General features: G+C 43.1%; 1 protein-coding gene across 3 annotated transcripts in view; it reads right to left on the bottom strand.

Moving 5' to 3' along the window:
- Positions 1-4,543: 4,543 nt before the first annotated feature.
- Uros (uroporphyrinogen III synthase) overlaps positions 4,544-16,085 on the bottom strand; it is a 34,349-nt gene continuing 22,807 nt past the window's right edge. For all 3 annotated transcript variants that reach the window (XM_021253291.2, XM_004838745.4, XM_021253292.2), the window contains 5 exons: positions 15,676-15,750; positions 7,121-7,201; positions 6,530-6,615; positions 5,600-5,698; positions 4,544-5,015 (listed from right to left, as the gene is read on the bottom strand). In XM_021253291.2, the coding sequence (XP_021108950.1) occupies positions 4,878-5,015; positions 5,600-5,698; positions 6,530-6,615; positions 7,121-7,201; positions 15,676-15,750 (479 nt within the window). In that variant the 3' untranslated portion in view covers positions 4,544-4,877. The remainder of the gene's footprint in view (positions 5,016-5,599; positions 5,699-6,529; positions 6,616-7,120; positions 7,202-15,675; positions 15,751-16,085) is intronic.

Raw genomic sequence — 16,085 nt, 5'->3', positions numbered from 1 at the left:
GGAAAAGTAGGTCATCGGATCTGCTGAAACCCTCTACAGCAGTCTGCCCAATGTCTTCTCCCCCAGGTCACAAGGAGGTCGGTCACTCCGGGGCTCCGGGTGTCACTCTGTCTGGAGCTTGGGGCTGGGCTGAGCCACCCACCCACAGTACACTCAGAGTAAAGTGGGGTTCATACCCTGACTGCCTCCCACCGTGCAGCCGGGCCGCCCCGGGCACATCACAGCTGCAACACTCAGCCTTCCCCAGCTGGATCTGTTCCTGCCATCTGCATCCCCATGCCAGCTTCCCATTCACTCTCCTCCCCACTAGACCACGGGATAATTAACGTAACTGACAGGGATTAACTGACATAATCATGGACCTTAAGAAAAACTGCAAGACAGACCCAGCTACTTGGGGAGGGTGAGGCAGGAGGATTGCAAGTTTTCGCCCAGCCCGATGAACTAAGCAAGGCTCTGTCTCAAAATAAAGTAAAAAGGGCTGGAGGTGTAGCTCAGTGCTCTCTCCCTGAGTTCAGTCCCCATCACTGTAAAAAAAAGAAAAGAAAAAAGAACAGAAAAGAAAAGTCCTCTGCAATCTCAGGAGACAGCGCTTAGCTTTGCCCACTCAGCCCTCATGGTGCCAACAGGAACCTCCACTTCTGCGCCAAAGCCCTGGGTCCTGGGCCCAGCACTCACCAGCACTGTGGGTTTGCCCTGACCTCTTCCAACACCCACTTCCGAAGCCCCTTCCCACCTTCGTCTCTTCACTTTTTTTATTCTATTATTTTTTGCCAGCATCAGATTTATTTCATAAGTCTTTATCAACTGTCATAAGCATACATTAACATATACTAACATACATACATACCAGGCTAGAAAACATAACTAAGATGATTATACTAAATTAAGGTGTACTTTTAGATACAGCAACCATACTGGATTATAATAACTTTTCTCTCTCTCTCTTTCTGTTTTCTTTTATTTTGCACTTTATTTATATACAATGGACCCTCGAGTTATGACCAACCTGTTACGAACAACCTGGGTTACAATTGGAATTTTAGTTTTAACTTATGACCAAAGTCTTGAGTTATGACCCCAATGCTGGCCACTTGTGCTTCCAGATGGTCTCAGACAGATTTAACCCTGAAAGAGCTCTGAAAGGAACATTATAACACCCTTTCCTGTGTGGGGTTGAGAAATCCTGGGCCAATGTCTCTCTAAGGACACTGAGATCTGCCTGTATACAGGAGAGAGACTTTGAAGGCTGTGTAGAGGAGCCTAAGCTTTCAACTGATCAATCAGCCCTCGTGCAAGAATTGAGTTTGTAAGTCAAGGGTCCACTGTATTGGGTTTCTCAATAAGAGAAACCATGTGATATTTAAACTTACGTGTCTGACTTCTTCAACTTAACATTATGGTCTCAAGGTGCATCCATTTTCCTACAAATAACTCGTTTATCTTTCTTTATGGCAGAGTAGTATTCCATAATATGTAAATACCACATTTTCTTTCTCCATTCATCTGTTGATGGACATGTAGGCTGCTTCCAAGATTTTGCTGTTATGAATTGTGCTGCTATAAATATGGATAGGGGTGTATCTGTAATATGATGGCTTTAATTCTTTTGGGAAAATACTTGGAAGGGAAACAGCTGAGTCAAATGGAATTTTTAATTTTACTTTTTGGAGGAATCTCTATGCTTATTTCCCTAATGGTTGTACCAGTTCACACTCTCATCAACAATGAAGAAGGGTTCATTTCCCCCTAAGTCTTTCCAGCATTTTTTGATTCTTTCGTCTTTCCAGCATTTTTTATTGTTTCTTTCGTCTTTCCAGAATTTTTTGTTTGATTCTTTTTCTCTCCTCATACTGCCCTCCCCCCCCAACTCAGGGCCTCAAGTTTGCCAGGTACTGCACCACTATGGAGAAAGTGAAGACTGTCCTTTCTCTTCTCCATGTTTTTTTTTTCTTCAGTTTCTCTGTGGGGTTTAATTTTCCTGTCAGATCCTTTCTTATTCCTATATCTGTCTCTCTCTTGTCTCTCTGTCTCTGTCTGTCTCCCTGTCTCCCCCCAACCCTTTTCTTTCCCCCAATTGTTACTTTCCAGTGTCTGGATTCTGAATCTCAGAGAAACTGAGTTGTTGTCCCTCACTACTCTGCCATTTCTCAGAAAGTTCTATCCTCCACTTTTTTTTTTTAACCTCTCTGCTTTCTGCTGAGTTTCTTGCCTTCCTTCTTTGCTGCCTCCACTCTGTCTTGGGATACTTCTGCACCATGCTAGGGGACCTTATTATGGGCTAGTGCATGGAATCTAGTGGTTTGCAGTTTGTAAATGCTGTGGCATGCTGGGATACGCTGGAGCATGGCTTTGTCCTGAAATATTTGGCAGAAACCTGAGCAGGGACTGAGGGCTTGGGTTAGAAGACTCTGAATGGTTCTGATGTGCAGTCAGGCGCATCTTATAGTTCAATCTACTTTCCCTTGGTGCCCTAGAGAAAAGCACGTGTATAATTCAGTGCTCTCTCAAATTATTTCACTAAAACCTTAGGCCAAGTGGTCACTCATGCAGTTATCATCATGACCCAGTTTTAGAGCAGCCCATCTCTCCACAGTTCTCTGCATCAGGCTGTCCTGTCTCTGCTCATGGCACTTCTCCTAGTCATAGCCTGGTTCTTCAGCAGCTCTTCACAACCAGGACAACACAATGAAATTTCTGCCTGGCTGCTGCTCACCTCACTGAACTGCAGGCTCCATTGAGCAACACCACAGAATTTCCCAGGCATTTCCCATTGAATTCACCATTTTTGGCTTGAAAAGCGCAGGGTTTTCATCTCATTCTCTAATCCAGTTGGTGCCCTCATGGCCATGGTGTTATCAGAACATGGGGTTATGTCTTATGGTGACAAGAGTAAAAACATGAGAAGGAGGTAAGGTGCAAGAAATTTTATTTAAAAGATACAAAGGCAAGAAAGTGAAAGGTATAAAGTCAAGGAAGTAAAGCTCCCACTAGCTGTGAGGGAGTTCTAAGTAGGATATCCACAAGGGCGCTTTACCTAGTTTTTAAGGGATTTAGAAGGGAGCTCAGACTGTTGTGTAAGCAACATAATGTCTACCCTTTAGGAGATACATATTTTGGGGGTTCAGTGTTCACGCAGTGTCCATGCAGGGGCTATGTACCCTTGAGCTAATGACCTACCTGATCATACTCTGTGGAGATCCCAGGCAAGTGGAAGGACACTGGCATATGTTTTTGTAAGATCCATGCAGGGTCACAATTCAGCAGACTCCATTCTGAGCTTCCTGACTCCATTTTTGGGCTGCTGTCCTTACTCCCTAATAGAATCCTAACTCCTGTCTAATTCCTGTTACGATGGGACAATAGGGACAAAGACAAACCCAAAATCCTGGGCCAGGGCTATGGGAAGGGCAAGATCATCTCCAAGTCACATACTTTCTGAGTCTGATCCAAAGCTCCAGCAGGTTTCCATGAATAAATGCTTCTCAATTTATCTGACTTCAGTCAATTTCTAGAGCACTGAAATGGTAATAATTTTGTCCAGTTCTACTCCTGTTTTCTTTTGAAAAGGATGTGCCTGCCCTTTCACACATAGAAGTCTTCCCATTATTCATCGTTTAAGTAAAAGGTGTGCAGGGCTCTGCCCTGAGATCAGAGGAGGTTCATCATACCCTGCACTGTCTACATGATTCCTGAGTGACTCAGAGGTTCATGGAAATGGCCACAGTCATTGAAAATTATTCAGAGAAGAGATAAAAAGGAATGGAAAAGAAAATCCTTCCTTTCACTTATAGTAAAATGGACTGCAGTTCAGCAATATTAAAAGAAACAAATTTTCTATGTAAATTTTAGTTCTGTTCATAATCCTCAAGTATTGCTTCTTGTACCTTTACCTTGGCCAAAGAAATAATAAAAACTGAAGTTTTTAGTTTTGTGTGTGTGTGTGTGTGTGTGTGTGTGTGTGTGTGTGTGTGTGTATTACTGAGGATTGAACCCAGAACCTACACACTGAGCTTTATTCCCTGTGGAAACACAGGTGTTCAGCCTAAGATACCTTCCCACTTGATCCCTCAGGGAGACAGAGCCCTACAGGTGGCACAGTGACCTTTCCTGCCACCAGCCCACAAGATATTACAAGACAAACATGGCTTTCCTTAACCAGCTGAAATTACAGGCCAGGATTAAAGAGTGGAAATAAAGTTTGGGGACAAGTTTTCAAAGTCTTTCTGCAGGATACTACATTTTTAAGTAAATCCTGACTTCCCAGCCTCCATATGTTGGGGGATCAGCCGATCTGATGGACCAGTGCTGCAGTTACGAATGAAAGAAAAGGCTGTGTATGTGAATTACAATTGTCTACAGCACACAGGCAGGAACTTCAAGGTGTCTTCTTATAGGATAGGAAAACCTACTTAATACATGGGAAATTTTATTCATACCACAGATGCGGGTCTTCAGAGTTGGGCATATCTGGCCCTCTATCCCACCCCAACACAGTTTTGCACTAAAAACCATACAGGATGAAGAAATAATACTCAGTGAGCACAGTAGCCTGTGTGGTTTATTTGATTTCCTTTTTGCTGGGCACAAGAAGTTCTTGCAGGGCCTGGGAACTGGTGTGCACCCGGGCTGGGTTCAGAGGCAGTCTTCACTGGAGGGCAGTGATATGCACATGGGCTGGATGCCAAGCCCAGGGCTGGATCCATCTCTGATCAAGGTGCTTCCACTCAGGTGTGAGGTAGGAGTTTGATGGTTGCAGTTTCTCAAGAGACCCTGCCTGAGCCTGGGCTCCAGCCCAGAGGCAGCAGTGTGCTTCCCTCATTGCACGGGGAAGGACGGGATCCAAGAGCGCTGAAGGGATCAAGGCCACAGCTGACTCAGCAATGGTGGAGGGGCTGTAGCACCAGCCTGATTGCAACGGCCAGGGCTTGTGGCGTGGGGCTCTCTGCAGTGCAGCTCACAAGCAGGCCCTCAGCAGCCACAGCATGAGCTGTGGTGGGGCCGATAGCTGCAAGCTGCAAAGAGGGAAGAGACAAGAGGGCCTCAGTACCCCAGGTCACAGCCCATACTCTTCTCGGTCCGCCTGGAGTCAGTTCAGGGCATTTCCATAATGGACACCATAGAGCTATATGATTACTTATAGATGCATAACAAACCCTAAAAAGTGGGAATGTACATTCTTTAAACTAAGACATGAAAATGGGAATGTTTTTAGAATGGATAATTATTTCAAAATGTTTAGTCAGGAAAAAAAGGAAGGGAAGGATGCAACCCCTGCACCATGCTCTGTGCTAAGGACTTCACTTGAATTCTCTCATCTAATTCTCTGCAGGGAAGGCCACACACATCCACAAAGGCCACGGAAGGATAATTATCCCCATGTTACAATGAGGAACAGACTCAGAGACAGCTCAGCAACTTGTGCCAAGCACTGGGGAGGAAATGATGCTGCCTTTCCAATTCCACAGAACTGGCATCAGGGTGCCTGTTATGCTATGAGAGCTTTAACCTGACAAGGAAACTCTAGGATAATTAGTAAAGATGATGAGAAAACAAAACACTAATCTGAAAATGACCAAAAGCTCATAAAATACAATACCTTAATTTGATCAATGCTGTCACCAGATAACTCTTGAATATGCCTGAGACTGTATCTAAGACCAGAGGGACTGAAAAATGTGACACAGGCTGGGATGCCCTGTGGAGAAGAGAAAATGAGATCCATCCCTTAGCTCAGACTGAGGAGAGACAATGCTCCCCAGCTCTATCAGCACGAACTTCCTCAGCCACAGGGCTTGTGGTGGCTTTATAACAGCCGTGGTCCCTGCTATGCTGGGACTCTCTGCCCCTAACAGGAGCACCCCCGCATCAGGCAAGGCATTTAGAGCCCTGTCCTGGGAGACCAAGGGGAGGTATCTCCTGAATAGAAATGGTGAAGACATCAGTCGACTCAGCAAGAGCTGTCTGCTCTCCTGCCTGAGGGCTCCCAAACTCAACCCAGACTCCACAGTGCTCCTCCAATGTAGGCTCAGCCTCTGCCCTACATGATGGAGAACAATGTAGCATCAAGGTCACTATATACCTCAGGCTTGAACTTGTCTTAGAGGCCATACAAAGAGCTTTGCATCAATTATCTCCTTTAATCCTTATAAATTTACTAGATGGGTCTATTCCAGTGATGGGAAATCTTTAGAGGCGAGTGCTCAAACTGCAACCCAAAACCCACTTATTTATGGCAAAGTGCCAACACTGCAATTAAGCCTGAACACTGAGATTTTAGTTTAGAAAAAAACCAACTCATATATTAACACCTTTTTCTTAAAGGAAAACACACATGCCATAGGTTCGCCATCACTGGCATTTCCATTCCACAGACACAGAATTGGAGCCTCAGAAAGTCCCCTTCCTCAAAGTCACCCAGGTGAGGACAAACCAACCACATGGAATCAGGATCTGGAAGCTCAGACCCCTTACTTGGTGCTCACCCCAGTGCCTGCCAACCAGCGCTCTCCCTGGAAATACCGCATACCTGCTTGGAGTAGTAGCTGCGTAGGTTCTTTCGGATTCCTGGATGTGGAATTGTCTGATAGACAGTTACGCTTTCCATGGGAATCCCTGGGCATAATCAGAACCAGGGAAGGCTTTACTGCACTAGGAACATGATGGAACCTCTGCCATCGCAGTGCAGAGTTGGTGGGGACCTCCTGATGTTATACAGCACTTCTAGAACACGTTGCTCAGAAACTGAAAGACAGAACTGAGGTAAAGAGGCCCCGGCCAGCTCTCAGCAGCCTACTAAGCACTGTGGCGTGGCTCCTACTGAAGGGGAGGCTGAGGTGGTAGAGAGAGGTCAAAGGCCAGAAATCATGGCCTTCCACTGTACCTGCAAATGCCTTTTGTTCCCACGTTTGTGTGAGTCTGTCTACACTGGACTGTCCCTTCTCACTCCCTGAATCCGACACAAACAGAACTCATAACACTAGGAAACAAGGTCCAAAGGGAGCTGGTGTGCATTAGGAGTCCCAGCTGTGTCCCAGTGCTGCCTCTTCATGGCCACATGTACTCTGTCTGGGCCTCAGGGCACCTGTCTCCAGGGATGGGGTCAACGCGTTCAAGTCACCTTTGTCCTTGAGCATATGCGGCAGGGCTTCTCTTTTGAGGGTTCCACAGGGAAACAGAAGAGGCAGTACTGGTGACTCCCCTGTAAATAAATAACCAACCACACTGTGTAAACGTCTGGAAAAAAACTCAGGAGATGGCGAGACCGCCTAAGGCTCCAGGGCTCCTCGCCTCAGCCCTGGTATCTGTAGATGGAAGAGAGAATGCTGCCTTGCTGACCTTGGAGGTTGCTATATGAAAACCGTAAGAGGAAAGGTGGGCACAGGTGCTTTAGAAAACTAACATCCACACAGACAAGGTCACATAGCTATTTCAATTTCTCATGATTTTTTTTTTTTTTTTGGTACCAGGGATTGAACTTGGGTCCTTGCGCTTGTGCAGCAGGCGGTAAAACCACTGAGCTAAATCCCCGGCCCTACTTCTCAAGATCTTAAAGTGGTGCCCTAGCCACAGCCACTATTTAGAATGTAGGCTTTGCACTTCAAGTCAGAAAGGTAAGGATCAAGCCTGATGTTGGTGCTGGGGTAAAGATTTTTCAGTCTCAGGAGTAGGTTCTGGATGAGCCAGGGCTCAGGCTCAGGAAGCAGTAGGGAACCAGCAGCCTGGAATGGCTCTGCAGCCACCTCCAACAAAGACAGCTTCCTGCCTGCTGCCGTCCCAGGTATGCAAGCAGCCATGAAGCCAGGTGCCCAGAGTCTTTCAGTCATGGAAAACATGAATAGCCCCACCTCTCACCGTTCCTCCCACCTCATCTCTACTCTGTGATGCCTTAAGAGCATTTCCAGCCCTAAGCACTTTGCAGAGTAGTGATGACAGCCTGCGATTTGAACACCAATTTGCAACAATACCATCCAACAAAACTGATGGGCTGTCATATGTCAGAATTTTCCCGGAATGTGAAAACAAAGCATTTTAGTAAAACCACCCCCACCCCATCTGTGCATCAGATGCAAAGCATTTTAATGGATGTTGGTTATGCACTCACATTATGTATTTTTCTACAGGCTTAAGATCTCTCTGAACACAACATCTTTTGTAACTGCAATCAGAAGAAGGAGCAAAACAAGTTCTACCCATCTAGCACCATTTCCTTGAAGCAGCAGCTAAGCAATAGGAATTAATTGTGAACTGCTCTATTGGAAGTGTGTATAACAGCTACATACTGGAGGGTGTCTTCTTTATTTAAACTGCTCTGCAAATATCAGTACTAACATAAAAGAGCACAACGAATAGGGAAACTGTTAAATATAGGTAATGGATGTCTGCTGAGTTCTCTTTTTCAGGTTGAGGAAATGTTTCATGCATTGCAGATGCCACCCCTAGAGACACATTTTCAAACCTATGTTCAGGTGCTGTTTTAACCTGAGCTCAGGCTTTCTTCTCCTGTGTGTTTTAGGCTGGGGGTGCAGAATGCGAGGGGGCAAAGCTCTTTCTAAGGCAGCTGTGGGAATCTGGCAGCAAAACTAGGAGTCCAGGTTTCCAGCAAGCCCACCCCCAAAGGCATGCTACAGGCCTTCAGAAGATTCAAGAAATCTCCCTTTCGCTCCATCGCTTCTGAAGATTCAGTGGAGAACTAGCTGCTCATTCACATCCTCTGATTCCTAGATGATGGGGAGCTTAGGACCTGAGTCCCTCCATGGTGCTCACAAGGCTGGGGTGCAGTGGTGCCGATGGGCAGGTGCTTGCCTCTTTCACTCTACTCCACTCCATCTGCCCGCCTAAGGCCCAGCAGTGAAGGCACTTAGGGGTCACAAATTTTCCATCAGCTCAGCTGACTTCACTGGAAAGGCACTGCCCTACTGCCAGAAGAGGAAAACCTGAATATGTCCTCCTGGAATTCTTTGCTACTGAGGGGCAATGTACATATTATATGTGCTGCCAAAGCAAGTGTGGGGTGGGGGTGGGGGCAATCTACATATTGCTAAGAGCTAACTCCCTTCTAGAAGTCAGGAAAATAACCCATTCCTTTAGGAATAAGCTTAATGCCTCTGGATTTATCTTCAACCTAAACAAGTCAATGAAATAGTCAAAGCTGGCTGCTTTTCAATCCAATTGATTTTCAACCAATACCATGGTTGAATTTGACACAAAAATGGTGACTTCTGGATCCCAAAGGTTTTGCTTTCCTTTCCTCTACTAAGAAGAGGGCCTGGCATTCTGGGCTGTCAAGGCTGAAGAGTAACAGTGCTGAAAGTTGTAGAGAATATGGTGCAGCTGAGGAGAGGGGTTGATGAACAGTCCCTGTAGGTAAGGAAGATAAGGAGGCTGCTTTTTAAAACATTATCTCACCAGACATGTGTATGCCTGTAAAACTGAAACACTGTCCAGGTCCTTGTGAGAATCAGGTCATGCCATCAGCGGGCATTTAATTGCGGACAATTAGGACACCAAAACTTGACTAATGGCACGGACGAAGAGCCCAGCAAGTCTGCCAAGCTGTAGGGACTTTGCAGATTCAGGAGGGTACTTCACAGGAACTGCAGTGACTCTCTTTGTCTCTCTTTTTTTAAACCATATAATTGACTTCTACACTTTTCCGTTTAACTTGTAATTATTTTCCCATTAGAAGGGAGATTCTGGGAGAAAAGAATCCTCTGTAAGTTATCAGGTTAAATAAGTTAACAGCTTTACGCACTTACAATAGTGCCTGTCCCACAGTAAATAACAGTTAAATAAAATAAATAAGCAACAACTATGAATGGTTTGTTTACCTTAGGCACTGGAAGTAGATTTTTAGCTTTTAAAATTAGGTTTCAAAGTTTACTGAGGGAGAAAATCATTAATGCCTTGGTAAAACCAATGTGAAGATCCTCATTAGCAGTCAGCTTGGATCTTATTTGGATATTCTAACTGCAGGCAGAAGATTTATTAGGTCTCACAGACATGCTGGTTATAAATTAGAGGAAGTAACAAAGGCTTCACAAAAGAATGACGACAAGTATTCTCCAAGATAAGGACAGAATATGTTACTATCTACCCTCTGAGCCTTGACTCAGTTAATTGAAGCACACTGTGATAGCTAAAAAGTGGCATGGCTCCCTCCTTCTGCCTTGTTCTTACAAAGCACAGAATCCAGTCCGATGGATGTGGACCTTATAATGAGGAATGACTCAGTTCCCTTCTGTCTCTTTCCAGAACAGATGCTGCAACTGTTAGTAGAGCTCACACTCTGCCCTGGAAATAGGTGGAAGCTAATTACTGCCCCATCCATAGAATCAACAATTATTTTTTGGAAACTTTGGCACTTAATCCTTTGAGGAATGTTCTTATCTATCATTTACCCTTATTTCTACATTTTTAAAAGTAGGGCTTTAAACTTCCCACGGAGGGGAAAAGAGCTTGACATACAGATAAGTGAGGCATATAGGACTCCAGCTAGCCTTAATCAAAAAAAATCTACACATAGGCATATAATAGGATTCCAGAAATCCAGCAGAAGAATAAAATTCTACAAGCAGTGAGAGAAAAGAAACAAATCACATACAAAGGAAAGCCCATCAGAATCACAGCAGACTTCTCAATGCAAACCCTCAAGGCAAGAAGAGCTTGGAGTGATGTATTTCAAGCCCTAAAGGAAAACAGCCTCCAACCCAGATGGATGTACCCTGCAAAACTATCTTTCAAAATTGATGGAGAAATAAGATACTTTCATGATAAAGAGGACCTCAGGAACTTCATGAATACCAAACCGGCACTCCAAAAAATTTTACACAATACCCTAGGAAAAGACAATGAGGATCACAACCCCAGGAAACCCAGCAGAATGAATCGATTGGGCGTGACAAATTAAATGCAAAGGGGGAGAATCCAACAAAAAGAAAAAGTCATGACAAGGCTTTTAAAACTTTTGACTTCATCTCCCTAATGAGGGTATAATTCAATCTTATTATTGTACTGATTAGTATTTTTCTGAGTCTAGAATTGCACACCATTCCTTGTGCTATACTGGCTATTTATCATCTTCTTATGTCTACATTTTAATTGGGTTGTCTATTAATGAGCTCTAAGAATTCTTTATATATTCTGCTCATAGGTTACATGCATTGTAAATATGGTCTGTTTAAGGACTTTTCATTTTAATGATGTCATTTAAAGTTCTAAATTTTGATAGAATCTCATTTATCAATTTTTCTTTTATACATCATGTTTTTTGTATCCTAGGTAGTTCTTGCCTACCCTGAATTCATAAATATTTTCCCTTATGATTTCTTCTTAAAGTTTTATACTTTTAGGCTTTCATATTTAGGTTCATAGATCCCTTCAAGTTATTTTCATGTATGGAAAAAAAGGGTTGAGGTTAATTTTTTATATACAGATACCAGGTGTTCTAGTGCCCTTTGCTGAAGACACTATCTTTTCCTCAGCTCTTGAATCGAGTTTATATTCTATAAAATGCTGATGTTGGATAGTCTTTCAAAACTCAGTGGACCATGTGTGTGTGGTTCTATTTCTAGATTCTCTGTTTTATTCCAATGATCTATATGTCTTTCCTTACACCAACACTGCCTCGATTACTGTAGCTTTAGAAGAAGTCTTGAAATTGGGTGCTAAACGTCTTCCAACACTGTTTTTGTTTTTGTTTTTGGCTTTTCTGGGTCCTTTATACTCCTGCATGACTCTTAAGTTTCAATGTCCAGTTCTTCATTTATAGCAAGTGTGCAAAGACCTGAATTTTTGTAATGTGCCTTGTGTTTTCTGGTCCTGCTGGATTCACATACAGGTTCTGGGGGCTCCTAGAGATTTCGCAGTGTTTTCTCTGTAGATGATCATTTCATCTACATGTAAAGATTTTGCTTCTGCCGTGCCAATCCTAACCTGGTTATGTCATTTTATTGCCAGACTATTTTGGTTTGGACCTATGTTTCAGGTTCTAATGGACAGATGAAGAGTGGGCATATATGCCCTTGTTCCCCACTTTAGAGAGAAAGCATTGTATCGTCTCCATTCATAGAAGGAGTTTTTGTTGGAAGTATGGAGTACATGTCTTTGATCTGTTGAGAAGGTTCTGTTCTACTTCTGGTCTCCTGGTGGCTTTTGCCGTGAACAGCTGTGGAATTTAGTCCAGTGCTCTTTCTCCAGCTGGTGACAGGATCATGTGGCTTTCTCCTTTCCTCTGTTGAAATGATTACTTTTGGGGGTGGATCTTCCAATGCTGAGCCAACACTGCCACCCCTATAGTGAAACCACTTTCTACATACTGCCAGATCTGACTTCTAAGAGTTTGTTTTGTTAAACAAATTTCTATCTATGTTCATACTTTTTTCTTCTATTATCTTTATCCAGTTTTAGGATTAGCACAATGTTGAGTTCCTAAAATGAGGGGAGAAGTGTTCTTTCTTTTTTCTGCTTTAAATGTTTGATATAATTTATCAGTTAAAATGTTTATGAGCCTGCTGTTGTCATATAGGTAAGTTTTCAAGCTAGGAATATACTTTCTTTAATAAGCGCTATTCAAATTTTATATTTCCTCCAGTTAGTTTCATTAATTTGTCTTCTAAATTACTTCTTAGAAGTTGTCAAATTTATTTCAAAAAAGATTTTTGTAACCTGCTTTCTATATCCTTTTAAATCCTATAAAATCTGTGGTAATGTCTCCTAGATCTTAATATTGTAATTTAAAAAATGTATAACTGATATTGTATAACAGGAAGAAAAGGTCTAAAGGAGCAGGGGAATTGTGAGGGGTAGGGGAAGGGAAAAAAGGGAAAGGAAAAAATATGAGAAGAGGAAAAAAATGGAAACAAGGTCTTTGCAAATAGGGAAGGGTGGAGGGGGTGAAGGGAGGGCAAGGGAAGGGGAAAAAAAATAATAACCAAGAGACTCATGTAATGGTACAAGATCCCAATGATGAATGTAACTGTATTTTATACCTAAAATGTACCAATAAAGTTAATGGGGAAAAATAAATAAATAAAATAAAAGTAGGGCTTTGATATCATTTAATGCTGTGGCCATTATTCCTTGGAAACATTAGAAATGAAAAGCCTGGAAGCAGGTCCTTCCCTGTCCATCTGCATTCTGTACCATGTGCCTCTGGATGAATGATCACCTCAATGATGACCTGAGAAATGACCCCATGGGCTGGGCTACGTGACAAGCAGCCTATACCAGTGTTCTCTCTGACCTGGACTTCTGGAAAAACTGCCCTTGGCTTCTTGCAGCTGTGTCAACAATGGCTTTACAAAAGTGAAAAACTGCCACATCCAGGCTGACCTCAACAAAAACATCCCTCAGCAATCTACACTCTGGAACATTCGGCAGATCCAACAGGAGCCTTTTGCTTAGGGAGCTGTTCAGCTGTTCAACCTCAGATGCTCATTCTGACTCTGGGAGCACTTTTTCACAAACTGGCATCAAGAAAATAGTCCCACAGAGCCAGATCGAGCATGCCTGATCAAAGCTGGATCCTTGCCTCATAGCGCAGGTGGTCAGAGAAGAAAGGAGGCCAATATTTGCTACCAGCAAACAATGAACATATATTTTTTTTTACCCAAAATAAGTTTCCTCAGTTGTATATTTTTAGCTTCAAAATGTCCCACAGTTCACAGTTCATTATAAAATGGTGACCTCTCTGTTAGTACAGAACAGTTAGGAAGACTAGGGCCAAAGCTCCTAGCAGTGCAGACCGAGACATCTGTGTGAGGTCTGCATGCCCCAGAGAGGAGCTTGAGGTCAGGAATTTCAGTGGCCCCTTTCCCTCAGGCTCAGGCCGGTGTTAGCAGCAGCTGTACTCACAGACCTTTCTCACCATCCTGTCCCTGAGGATGCAACAAGGCCTCAGAGACTATTAAGGTGACTTATCAGCACCAAGTACATATCTGAACCCACCAGAAGATCAGCTCTTAGCATACACCTTCACTTCAAAAAGATTTCTTGGACTTCTACACCTGACCAAAGAATTGAGTATATTTTGGACTAAGTAACTTTTAAAAATATGAAGAACAAAGGGAGATGTGAAGAGCTTAGGAGTCAGACAGTTCTGGGCTTGGAACCCAGCCCAGCACCTGGTAGCTGTTTCTTTGGACAAGGTATCATCCTTTCCAAGCTCAGTGCCCTCACTGAATGAATCTGATAATCAGCCCCAAGTCATAAGCTAAGCGCATTAATATAGTAGACAATTAAAGGCACTATGTAGAATGCCAATGCGCATCCAGCAGTCTGCTAGGCTGTGGAAACTTTGTAAGTCTAGGAAAACATTTCAGAGTAACTGCAGTGCAATCTGCCTTTGACTCTTCTTTACTGGGCTTCATTTGGATCCACCCTGTGATAGTGTGCTAGAATAGGAAATGTGCATTTGGGCTTCACCTCTGGTTCCTGGCACACAGCTTCTAAAAGTCTTGGAATTTGCTGAGTGGCAGGTGTGGAAGAGCATCTTTTGTTCTTCATAGTAAGTCCTTTCAACCTCACAGGAGTTTACACTAATGGGCTGACTCTTGGTGGCCCTAATTTCAGAATGGATGCTGGCAGAGAGGGGAACCAACCATGTGATCAGAAGGCCCACCCCTGACCTCTGAGAGAGGCAGAAGGGCTGGGGGTTGAATTAATTACCAGATCTCAACGATTTAATCCTACATAAAGGAACCTTCATAAAACCCCTAAGCTATGGGTTTAGAAAGCTTCTAAGCCAGTGAACATATATATCTACATGCCAGGAAAGAATGTTACCTCCCAACTTCACAAGGACAGAAGCTCTTGTGCTCAGGACTTTCTGGTCCTTCTTGCGTTTATGCCTTCTCATCTGGCTGTCCATCTGTATCCTTATATTGTTTACAATGGACAAGCAGAGATAAGTAAAACATTTCCTAAGTTCAATGAGCCATTCTAGCAAGTTACTGAACCCGAGTATGCAGCTATGGGAATCTCTGATTTATAGCCCAGTTGGGCAGAGTGTGGCAACCCTACACCTAAAGTGGGGGCAAGTCTTGTGGGATTCAGCTCTGAACTGTGAGTCTGTACAAACTCTGGGCAATGAGTGTCAGAACTGAATTAAATTGCAGCACACAGCTTCTAAAACCCTTCCTGAGTGACAGAGAACATCTTGTATTACTCATAGCAAGCCCTTTTCAGCCTCATTGGAGTTTATACTCATGAGGTAATTCTTGATGGTTACAGTCATCTATACTCAGCTAGTATCTATAGAGTTGGAGAACTAGTTATTGGTGTGAGGGAAACCCCCACAGATATTCAGTGTTGTAAGTGCTATCCTAGTAGTAGCCTCCAAATATTTTATTTTGTGTCATGTTCAAGTTGTCTGTCTCAAGACCTTCGGTATACAGGATAGGAGGAGTTAGACTAAATTTCAAACAAGTACAGACATACACAAATACATACATACATATGTGTATGTATATATGTATGTATAATACATATATATGTGCATATATACATATATACATGTGTGTGTGTGTGTGTGTGTATATATAGTCCAGACTGGCTCACATGCATCAATCAACATCACCACTGACAATACACCAGGAAGTACTCTTTTTCCTAGGTAGTAGTTGTAAAAATCAACACAAAAATGGACTTCATTTGGAGTCATCTTTTTCTACTTACTGGAACAAATGTATTCTGCAAGCTTTTCTGCATTTCCACAGTTTTCTCCTTCAAAATTCAGGCCAATTTTATTAACTGGAAAACAACAAAGAAAGGTATTTCTTTAATTGATTATTATAACCATAACTTGATATGTCATCTTCATTAGATAAAGAACCACCTAGCAGATTAGTAAAGCACACTGTGTATGTGTCTTGGTGGGTCATAGAGGCATGGTCTTGGGTACTATATATGGTCCCTTGCCCCTTTCTCTCTGCACTCTTCCCCTGCTCTGCTTTTTGGCCACCATCAACTAAGTAGTTTGTGCTGCCATGTTCTTCCACCATGAGCTTTCTTCCTTAGGGCCTGGAAACCATGTAATGAATCTCCTGAAAACATGAGCTAAATTAAGCCTTTCCTCCTTTAAACTG

The sequence above is a fragment of the Heterocephalus glaber genome, unplaced genomic scaffold (genome assembly GCF_053883595.1).
Source record: "Heterocephalus glaber isolate CG9 unplaced genomic scaffold, H.glaber_assembly_v1.0 deba00001497, whole genome shotgun sequence".
Classification (NCBI taxonomy): domain Eukaryota; kingdom Metazoa; phylum Chordata; class Mammalia; order Rodentia; family Bathyergidae; genus Heterocephalus; species Heterocephalus glaber.
The sequence above is the reverse complement of the archived record's forward strand: the minus strand, read 5'-3'. Positions and strand labels throughout refer to the sequence as shown.